This window comes from Peromyscus maniculatus, chromosome 3 (assembly GCF_049852395.1).
Source record: "Peromyscus maniculatus bairdii isolate BWxNUB_F1_BW_parent chromosome 3, HU_Pman_BW_mat_3.1, whole genome shotgun sequence".
Taxonomy (NCBI): Eukaryota; Metazoa; Chordata; class Mammalia; order Rodentia; family Cricetidae; genus Peromyscus; species Peromyscus maniculatus.
In genome coordinates this window covers 50,165,111-50,176,695 of record NC_134854.1, presented here as the reverse complement: position 1 = coordinate 50,176,695, position 11,585 = coordinate 50,165,111, and the positions used below count along the sequence as shown (strand labels likewise).

General features: G+C 42.5%; 1 protein-coding gene across 1 annotated transcript; it reads right to left on the bottom strand.

Annotated features, from left to right (window-relative positions):
• Positions 1 to 2,815: 2,815 nt before the first annotated feature.
• LOC102908219 (DBH-like monooxygenase protein 2) lies at positions 2,816 to 11,365 on the bottom strand. Its single transcript, XM_006997105.3, has 13 exons — positions 11,046 to 11,365; positions 9,772 to 9,918; positions 9,118 to 9,279; positions 8,788 to 8,871; positions 7,825 to 7,992; positions 7,532 to 7,634; positions 7,192 to 7,358; positions 6,271 to 6,362; positions 5,928 to 6,024; positions 5,732 to 5,791; positions 4,683 to 4,813; positions 3,854 to 3,971; positions 2,816 to 3,583 (listed from the first exon to the last, which is right to left on the bottom strand). Exons 1-13 carry the CDS (start codon positions 11,352 to 11,354, stop codon positions 3,341 to 3,343), a joined length of 1,881 nt encoding a protein of 626 aa, XP_006997167.2. The 5' UTR covers positions 11,355 to 11,365; the 3' UTR covers positions 2,816 to 3,340.
• Positions 11,366 to 11,585: the final 220 nt, after the last annotated feature.

Genomic DNA, 11,585 nt, shown 5'->3' with positions numbered 1-11,585 from the left:
GCACCAGACCATTTGTAAAGTTAATAGCATAAAATCTGTTTTCATAATACCAAGTTGTTATTTGTCTCTTTCACTCTTGTTCTCTTACTGGTACATAGCGGCATTTTTCAGAGACTCAATGTGGCATTGCAATAGATAAATATAGAAGCAGCATGAAGGTACTTTTCTATTAAGATATTGAAGCCTGCATTGGTGGTTCAGTGGTAGAATTCTCGCCTTGGGCCGGGCGTTGGTGGCGCACGCCTTTAATCCCAGCACTCGGGAGGCAGAGCCAGGCGGATCTCTGTGAGTTCGAGGCCAGCTTGGGCTACCAAGTGAGCTCCAGGAAAAGGCGCAAAGCTACACAGAGAAACCCTGTCTCAAAAAACAAAAAAAAAACAAAAAACAAACAAACAAAAAAAAAAGATATTGAAAAGACTCAAAAAAAATAACACAATACCATTCTTTTACTCTTTGTTTTTGCCTTTGAAAATATGCTTATTTTTCACAAAGATATTATTTATGTTAACATGTAGTAGACATATTGTTATTTTTAATTAATGAAAATAAATATTTATAAAATATTTTGTGAGTGACTCAAATTAAATTTTGCATGCAGTAAATATTAACAGGTATAATTCACATAGGTGACATGGTATCTTCACTGGTTTTGAATATAACGAGATCCTGAGGCCAAAGAATTTGAAAGCCATTTCCTTATGTTTACAGTGTTTCTTATTTCCATCCTCATGTACTGGTCAATTATACCAGCAACAGCCCCAGAATCTCTGATTTACTCTACTTGAACACCCTTTCCTCTTCTACAAACATCTTTCTGGTTTTCTGACCTGCCATAACAGAGGTACTATGTTTTGGACCATTCAATGGCACTCCAAATGAAAAACATAGATTCGTCAGTTAATCTTGTCTCTTGGAATTGACACACAAGTTACAGCCATTTGAACAAAGATGTGACTTTATGTTAGGGATTACATGGCTCTTGCCTGATCCTTCCTACCCAAACAAGACTCGTGATTTTCTCCATAGACTGTCATGGACTCCTTTACTTGTACCTTCACTAAGAGATGTCCAATGTGCTGCGTTTTTGGAAGTACAAACAGGAGTGAGCTGTGGGCTGAAAAGTTTGTTTTGTTGTCTGTGGTGTGTATGAATATGGTCACGTTTTTGTATTTGTGCACATGTGCATGTGAGAACATGTGTATAGGTGCCAGAAGTCAATATAGAGTCTTTCTTAGTCACTTTCTACCCATTTTTAAGACAAGATCTCTCAATGAATGGAATTGAAGCTCATTTATTAGGTAGACTTGCTGGTCAATGAGATCAGGGATTTTGCCAGGTTTGGGTTATAGCTGATATTCTAGCTCTCACTTCTTCAAGGAAGTTTCCAGGCCCAGGCTACCAGTTTCAAAACATCAGAGGGCTACTAATGGTACATCCTCCACCCCTATAATCAGTACACCTTAACTAAATGTGTCCTTTCTCCCTACTTACCTCACATCCTCTAAATCACAAGTTAACCAGATTCCTTTCTCCCTTGCTAGGAATTCAGGATCGCCCTCCCACTACTCTCCTCCTAGAATCAGAGATGCCCTGACTACAAGCTGCAAATGTATCATTATGCATCAACTCTGAGACATAAAGTTCCTCCTCTGAAACCTATAAGAAGGAGCTTGCCTCAACCCCTGCCATAATGCTCTCTGTTCATTATATTTTTATGGTATTAATACCTTTTAATAATCTCTTTCACAAAAAGATAATCTGACTCAGTATCCCCCTTGAATTCAAAGTCTAAGATCTTTCAGTGTGCCTAGATAAATACACCAGCGAAAAATTGATTTTAAGGGTTTAAAATGGTTTAAAATTTCCAACCCATAAAAGTTTCCTTATACCACACCTTCCAGGACATCAGCATCTGATTCAGTACTTCCTCAAAAGTTTGCCTACTAAATTGTTGGGTAATACTATAAGTTGTTTAGGAAGATGTCCTAAAGAGACATGAACTTGGAAAACTCTTTGATTAAGGTGACAAGACCTTCTGCTTACATGTCTTATATGTCATGAGGCTGGGAAGTAGTTCTAATCAGTCCAGGAGTTGAGGGTTTTTTTTTTTTTTAGATTCTGAGAGTGAAGAGCCTTAAATATTGTCATATTCCAGCAATGATAGTCGAAATGATGACCTTATTACTTCTCGTGTCCTCAGTACATGTCACCAGTGTGAGAAGAGGGACCACTTCATCAGGAAGCAGGGCTACAATGTCAGATCACAGCCATTGGAGCTGTGAATAGAGTTTACTGAAATCATATTCTTGATCACCAGGGCATTAAGATCCTGCCGAACACCTTGGGACAACCAGAGTAGGGGTGACTTCTCAAGGACATAATGAGCAAGGCAACTCATAGATTGGCAAAGTGATTTGAAATCTAATTAAGAATTAATAGACATGGCATCCAGAAAATCCCAGGTAAGCACACTCTCTTGGACTTTAGTAACCATTAAAACTCCACAAAATGTTTGTACTTAGTCTATTCTTTCCCCATAGAGTTCTTGAACAAGCATTACACCGTGGGGCTAAGGACTTACTTTTCTCTACTTTGGTTTTTACTTATCCTCACAGCTCAATTCACAATCCTTCCCAGACAGGCTCTTCACACTGAATGATTTACAAGTGACAATATAACATATGGATGGATAAGCAATAAAAATGTTATATTAAGGGCAACCAAAGCCTCCAGATGCTTTAACCTGGCAATTCAAGAGGCTTCCAAGCTGCTTCTCATGGGCCAAAGACACAAATGAAAGAGATTGCCAAAGGAAGCAAGTTGAATTCTCTTTAATGTGATACTTCAAAAATTTCTCCCTATGTACACAGAAGCCCTGCCTTTATGAAAAACTGCCCTTTACTCTTGAGTATACTTATAGCATACTCACATTGCCTCAGAAAGAACTGGTTACAAAATACCATTAGAAAAGAGAAGTAATAGCTTTTCCCATGGCCATGCACATGCCAAGGGATTTACAATGCTCTCCCTTTGCACTCAAGTCCCATCCTACTCATAGCATCAATTTGAGAGAAAGCAGCACACTAGAATTCTTAGAGAGTGAATCCATCATCTAACACTCAGACTTGGAGGCAGACTTTCTTAGAAAACATGTGATCATATCAATGGTTCTGAAGCTTTAAGAATAACTTGAACAGTGATTGTGGACAAAACCTGAGAGCCTTCAGTGTCATGGTTTGGTTTATGGGAAGTGGCACAGACAGAGGTCATTTAGAGGGGTCATATCGGGGGTTGTTTCTATAGTTCATGATAAGGGAGTAGGTGGCATAAGGAGACAGAATCATACCCCAGTCTGCAGCATGGCAAGGAGCCATGAGAGTGTACCCTGCAGGAACAAGATAGCAACCAGGGTCAGGTTCCTCAGGGTAGCAGTACTGGAGCCAGAGAGGGCCATTGGTGCAGCCCTGAAGCCTGCAGGGGTCTTGTCCTGAGGTTCCACTTTACCTCCAGAGGACTCTAAGCACGGCCCTCGAGGAGTTGGGATAATATCAGGAATCCAACCTGTTGTATTTTCTACTTCCTCCTGCAGGAGATGGGACAAATGAGCAAATTCAGAAATATTCCTCTTTTTGTTTCTTTCCTTGAAATTTTACTCTATCATCCCCATCCTCCAGGCTAACTGAGATGCTCCAACCACCTCTACAATGCAGGGCAGCGATGGCTTGCCTTTCTGCGTCCTCAGGCTCCCTCCCCCAATTCAGGGTTCCTATTATTGTCATTTGCTTCCATCTTCCTTCCTCTTGCCTAATACCATCCCCCAGCCTTGCAGGGTGGTCTCTCCTGGGACACGCACATCAATGGTCTTAATCAACACTGTCTGCTGGGACTCCTTGCAAGCTTTCTCAGCTTTCTTAATGTTCTCTGGAGTCCATTCAACATTATTCAGGACCATCAGGTTCTCCATAGGATTCCTGTGAATAGTAGAGTTAGGACAGGGACATGGCAGTAATCGGCATTGACATGCCTCTCTCACAAAATAGGTTGAAAAGCACCTTCATTTTTGCTAGCATGTATTCCATGCTGGTATAAACTACACGGAACATTGTAGAACTAAGCTGTCATTCTTAGTAAGTTTGGTAAGAGAAACACATCAGAGAGAACTTAGGACATTGAAAAGAGGCTGTTCTTTACAGATGTGGATCTTCATGTAGATGACATAGGGTCTGAAAGGTGGGTTGGGTTGACTTCAGAGAACTTGCAATTACCCTTAAGTTGTACGTGTGTGCCTGTTAAGAAAGATATTTTCCCTGCCTCTTGTTAGAGTCTATAAGAGTGGGCACTTACTTAAAGGTTGGGACATGAGTGTTAAGGGTTTTTAAGTGCAGCTGGAAAGATAGTAATTTGTACATAAGGGATCTGACTTTCAAGGGTCAGTTGTCATCTGCTCCTCTGAATGCCCTTACTGACACAGAAGCTTTCTTACAAAACTCTTGTGTTCAGAGCTTTTTGAACCAACACTAAAAGGAGCAAGGGTGAGGATTTGCAGGGGATGAGTGACCACCCACTGAGGGCTCCTAGCTCACCAGCCCAGGAGGAATGAATGAGACTCCTTTTGCTCCTTCCCCAGGTCCTTTCAAGGTCTCTTCCCACACTTGTGGGTTTTAGCTTCTAGAATGACTTACTCTGATGCTTCTTCCCCCAACTCATTGGTTACATAGATAATGTCCGGGTATCCCAGGCAACTGGAGATGTTAATTCTGGGATAGTAGAAGAAGAAGACGAGGCACATCTCATTAATGGTGCTGGCACCTCCCTGGAGAAGGTGAGAGAGGGAGAGACAAGGATACAAAAGCATGCAGAGAGGGAAAAGGCAAGCAACAAATTGTAAAGGCTGTCACTCTTCCAGAGAGCTCTTTCTCTTCCCAAACACAAGAGTTCAGCTCTCTGTGCCTTACCACCTCTTCCTTTCCTTTCTTCTATTTCCAGTCATGGAACAAGTATTGATATTGTTTCTAAAAAACACTCCACATATCTCCCTTGTTCTCTACATCTCCACTGCTACACCCCCCACCCCACCTTGGTTTGGAGTAGACTCCCTGCTTTGCACTTAGTGTCAGACATTCACCTGCCTGTATTGCAATCTCTCTCTCTCTCTCTCTCTCTCTCTCTCTCTCTACAGCTCCATATCATTTGTTTATATAATATAATTAATATAATATAACGTAACATAGTATAATATAGTATACTATAATATGTATCTTGTACTCTCTCATCTGCCTAGTCAATGAACTCCAGTAGCATCTTACTGTCTTTTGATAATAATTTATTTGATGACAAATTAGTTGATTACATATAACAAATCCCAATCTATTCCCTTCTCTAATTGACCTGCAAATAATTTGACAGCTTGACCCTGTTGTCTGATAGTTGTAGGCAGGACAGCATCTCGTGTGCTTCAAGACCTCTTCCCAGCTCAAATCCCTCCCTGAAGGAGGTGAGAGACAGAGATACCATAACACATCCTTTCATGGTCTTCATGGGTCAGTGACAGAAAGTGTAGGGAATCTCTCCCTATCTTGGATGCATGGAAGTTAAGAACGTGAAAAGTCTCACAGAAGAGAAAAAGGCATAAGCTGAAACAATCAGTTATTAGATAGTTAAAGCCAGGATGCATCTCTCTTCTCGGGCTATAGTCATAGTCATTGACATCGCTGTGGAGAAAGACACTTACAAAAGTCATGGAGTCACGATCCAGCGTCTGGTAGTTACATTCTATCAGCAGCTCATCCCCCTATTCACAGTGAGACATGGGAGCCAAGGGTAAGTCAAAGAGGAACTGGTACAGCCTTAAACTTTTGTGGGCTAACAATGAGCTATGATCCTGCTTCCCCCTTTGCTCCAGCCATTGCCCCCTCTCAGGTTCCCACCGGCTTGATCACTGCAGGATGAGGTAAATCTCGAGTCTCTTGCAGATTGAAGTCATAAGAGTAATCTTTGCATATTATTTGGAGTTGGGTTCCATTTCTAGAGGGAGAGAAGAACAGAAAGGCAGAACTGAGAAGATGAAGCAATGAGGCCCAACCATTAAAGATGCAGTATGTGGGTTTGTCCTGTGAATGCAAATAGCCCATGAAATAAACACAAAAGATTCTTCTTCCACAGCCTCTTCCACTCATCTCTAGTCCAGCTACTCATTCTCAGCCAGATATAATATGCAGAATCTGTAGCTGTTCCCATACACAGAAGGAAAGGTTTTAGTCTTTCTGTTACCTGTATTGCACAGCTTGCAGGGAGCGCCCAGCTAAGTGGGTATGGATCAGGTAGCCATATACGTATATGTCGGGTACTGGGGCCCCATTCATCTGTAACACAGAGAAGGCATACCGGATTGGTCAAGAACTATGACCTCTAGCTTTATTTTTCTTTTCCTCATGCTTGATACCATCTTCTTCTTGGTCTGATTGAGAGTTGCTCTCTTAATTTTTTGTCTTTAAATTTTATTGATGTTTTTCTTTAACAATTTCATGTATGAAGTGTATTCTGATATATTCCCCATTCTAATTTCCTTGCTAACCCTAATACTCACCCTCTTCCCTACAAGCCCCTGTCTCATATTCACAATTTTGATATTTGTTTTTTTTTTTTTTGTGGGGTACTCATTGAGTTTAACCAGGATCACCTGTGTGACCATGGGCTTGGGACTATCTGTTGGATCCAGCTGGGGTCTTCAGTGAATACATAATGACCGTCTTTCTCCGATGACCCATCAGAAGTCATTAGCTTAGCAGGGAAAGGCAGGACCCACCCCATAAGCCCTGATCCATGGCTGACAGGTGATAGGACCAGTCTTGAGCTGGCTCATTGCATGCAGCCACTGCTGCTCTGAAGTCATGACTTCATTGGCTCTGTCATGCTCGCCTCTTTCCCTGCCTTCTGACCACTATGTTCTGTCCACCCCCCTTCCAGATGTTCCCACTCACTCTCCTATTTCCACTGACCCACCCTGTCCTTATTGCCTCTAAAACCCTGACTCATTCCTCTCTTGCATGATTTCTGCTCGTCACTTTCTTTCTGAACACCAGGCTTCAATCATTCTTCAAATCTGTGGCTCAGGCTTGTGAGTTTAGTGATTAGACCAGAAATCTGCTGGAGAACAAGGAACCTCAAAGAATGTATGTCTCTCAGCTTCACCTCTTCAAACTTCTCTGTTTTGCATAGCCCATAGGACAAGAAAGCCTCAGCACCCGGGGGTATAAAGTGAATAGGGAAAACCGAGATGCCCAGCTGGAGGACTCCCATGTCATATTTGCGAAGGTGTGAAGTGTAGTACAACCGCATCCCCGAGGTATCATATATACCTGGAATAGAAAGAAATACTCTCCTCAGAGGTTGGGAATAGGTCACAATGTTCAGGAAAGCTGGAATAGTCTGTTACTAAAAGGATCCAACATGTATGCCACATGTTCCCCCATATCCAGAAATACCAATTGACTCCACCAGCTGCTTTCCTGTAAGTCCCTTGGATACTTACCAGGATGGTTCTGAAAATTGCTGTAGTGAACCTCCAGTCGAATCCACTGAGGGTCCAAGGGGGTTCCAATAGAGATACCTACATCATCTGGAAACTGATAACTCTGTGGAGAGAGGAAAAACATGGCGGTGATGTTTGAAAGCCTAGAGACAAGATGCTTGGATCCAACCTCTGGCTCTTCCCTGGTTTTCTAAAATTTCTTTCAGAACTTTTATACCCCCGGGTCTCCCATTAGCCCATTGCCTAACAGCATGCACCCCCTTGTCACAAAATGCCTCCATCTCAGGACTCACAAGGCCCCCAACAGCCCATCCTGCGATGACATGAGAACAGAGGGAGAAGGCGGGATCTGACCCGTAGCATTCCCCAATGCCTGTGGGGAGCACGCTAGCATTGCCACATGCATACACGAGGATGTGATGCACCATTGTCTCGTTGCGTTCCACCAGCATGGGTTCAAACTGAACAGAGAAGGGAAGGTAGACAATAGTCAAGATTTTCTGTCACATTCTTATCCTCCCCATTCCTCCTCTAGCCCCTGCCATAGCTATGCCATTCTCCACTTCTCTGAGTTCCTCCTCATCTGTCCCTCTCCCTGAAATATATCATCTTCTCTAAACTCTATTGGACTCTTCTCTCAACCTTCATCTCTTTATATTCGTTTCTTAGGAGCACAGCTCACAGTGCTAAGTTACCAGAGGCACTCCAAGGGTTCTGACTTTCTTTAGTGACCTCAGTCAATTTACAATTTGCATGTATGTATTCACACCCTTTGAAATCCATTTTTTTGAAAATGGCCCCCTATATTGTGAAACTTATCAAATTATATTCTTGTACTCGACCTAAATTAAAAACACTTAAATGCAAAGTAGATGAATGAGTTTGTGTTTATTCTGGCTTGAATTTTCTTTCTTTCTGACTGCATGGCCACAACACTTCCTTGCTCTGACCACCCCATTGCTAAAAGAGAACCATTCTGGATCATTTGACGGGACCTGAAATTGTTCTTTTCAAAATCTTATTAATTACTATCCTCTGTCAGAATCTCATCCACATAAACAAAATAGTGTTGGCAGTTATAGTTTTGGCCTAGAACATTTTGTAGTTTCCCACCCTACAAAAATCCACCTGGCATTACCCCACATCTCCTTCCCTGTTTTCTCCTCACAGCAACCTCTTGAACCTCCTGACTCCAACATGCCCATCACTTTGCTCCAGTGCCTGCCTTGGCAGACTTTATCATCTGGTTCACATACCTTGTAGATGTGATGCTTCTTGCTGACAATAGGGAGCGGGAGGAAGGTGCAGGCATACGTGGTGTCATCCTCTGGAATGAGGAACTGGGGAAAGGTGCACACAAGCTGGGGGGAATGGGAATGAGGATCCCCCGAAGCAGGGGAGTGGACAGTCTAGGGAGCAGGGTTCACTTTAGGGCTAGATTGGTACTCCTCACAGAGCCAAGGGGACTCATAGTCACTTATTCTAAGGAATGTGTGGGTATTGGGTGGGTGCAAGGTGAGGGGTCTGGAATGAGCAGGGGGATAGAAACAGGTGGAGGCAGACGGGTGGTGTGGTGGAGGTCTTACATTACTGATCTTCAAATCATAGATAATGGTGTCCTCAGGGGCATCTTCATCGTCGTATTGTAGCATTTGTAGCAAGAAGATTGATTTGACAAAAGTACGCTCCCGATTCATCTTTGGTACGTCATCTAGGCCATAGGCAGCCAGGACCCTCATGGTGTCACTCTAGGGGTACCATGAGCATTGAAGGCCCAATACTCAAAAGCACCTTGTATATACCTACAGCCAGGGTTCTATATGTACCACGTATCTACACAGTGGAATGAGAATAACTTGAGACAAGAATAGTTTGGCTTTAGTTCTATCTCTGAGGTTAACTCATTTGTCATGCTTAACCCCTTTCCATGTTTCCTCTTCGGCTATTTTACACCTGCAGAATAAGAGGGTTGAACCAATCTTGAAATCCAAACACTGATGTTCAATGGAATTGGTTAGAGTCCTTTAAGAGGGGGAGAAGAGAACGGGCACTTAGCCATTGGGTGGGACCATGCCAATTAGTGATTAGAGTATTCAAGAAGTGATACAATTGGACAGTACCCAGGAAGACTAAAGGATAATAGTCCCATGAATTTGTGACTGGCTGCATGAATTGAGGTGACTATATCTTCCTTGGGGAAGCTGTTTGTGGCTAAAATTTTTCTCTTTTCCACATATTACCGTAATGTCATGGTCATGTGGGTCACAGGATCTGAAGGGTCTGGAAAAGCGCATGGTAGTAGAGACAGAATCTTCTGTGAGCTTTAGTAGTTCAGCATCCTGGCTCCCATCCTGTTCTAGAGTATCTTCGTCCAGAAGGTGCTGATCCTGGGGTTCAGTCATCATTAAGAAGTAAGAACCAGGATCCCAAGCAATTAGGATTTGGGGCAGCAGGTGTATGCTAACATGACAGAAGCCAGCTACTTTCATTGCACAAATGGGTGTGTTTTCAGAGGGGACAGAGCATGTCTGCTGGAGTTTCACCACCTGACTTTATTATTCTCACTTTAAATCTTAGCTTCATAAAATTTAATAATCCTTCATTGAAGCCTTTAGAGGCCAGCTTGTTCTCTGAATGATCAGTACATTTCATCCTTTCTCGAATGAGGCTCTGATTATACATTTTCTTATACTGTGATGAGCACTATCCTGTATAAGTGCAGTTCAGAACAGTGATTGTGAGCTTAGAATGTGTAAGTTTTGGAAGACAAGTGAGCTATTACTTCATTTGTAAAAGGCAGATTATAGCAGCAGTTCTCAACCTGTGGGTTGTGACCCCTTTGGACATTGAACAACCCTTTCACAGGGGCTGCATACCAGATATTTACATTAAAATTTGTAATAGGAGCAAAGTTAAATTATGAAGTTTCAACAAAAATAATTTTATGGTTGGAGGCCACCACAATATGAGGAACTTTATTAAAGGGTTGCAGCTTTAGCATGGTTGAGGACTACTGGGTTATAGTAATCCACCTCAGCGATGCTATGGGCTTTAAAATGAAGATAGTTTGGAACAATGCTAAAATTGCTTCTCTTGCTATCATTGCTATTATCAGACAATTTCATACTGACGTCTACCTGAGTGGGCCTAAAGGATATTGAATACAGAGACTTTCTCTTATAGCTTTGAATTTTCTCCAGTGATCTGCTTTTCCTCTGCTCATAGCAGATAAGTCATATTAGACAATTTCAGTATAAAACTTCTTCTTTCTTAAAAGTCTTAACAGACAAGTGGCCTAAATGACATAAATTACAATGGTGGAACATCTTTGTAGGGAGAGATAAACAGTCAACTGGCATTCAGTGCATTTGGGTATGTTGGAGAATGAAATTCTTTTCTAGACACAGCCTTCCTCAACCCAGAGAAGGAGCTCATCTTCGGGGTGGAAGTTGGAGACAATGGATATGGAGCCATCCTCAACCTAACTCAAGAAGTTACTCATTCCCAGACTTACCGAGAAGTAGACATTGCCATCAGGAAGGACTCCTCCAACTACCAGATCACTTCCTACAAAGGTGTAGCGATTTGTGATGCCCAGGCCAACCCAGCCAGTTGTTTGAACTTGGAGCTCAAATGTGATGATCTCAGTCTCATAGTCAAAGTCCCAGCGCAGAAAAACAGAATGGGAAGGATCCAGAAACCTGGAATAACGGAGGGGAGATGTAGGGCCCAGGCGCTTGCCTTGTGAAAAGGCTACCAGGACCAAAAGTAAGAAAAGTCTGAAGAGGAGAACACAGGCCATGGCTGCCAGGGCCCGGAGCATCTTCCCTGAAGAATGACACTAAAGAGCTCTGGACTTATATGTATCTCTACTTGTGTTTGGCACTGTGCCATGGAGGAGGGAAAGAATAGGCCTCTTCTGATCTGATTATCTACTGTGTACAGAGTGGTGCCACTTACATAACTTGAGCCAGAAGTATCCAGGGAGGACACAGAGTGGGATTGTCTCACCTTAAGTCAGGGACCTAATGGAATTATCAAGAGAGTCATGCAG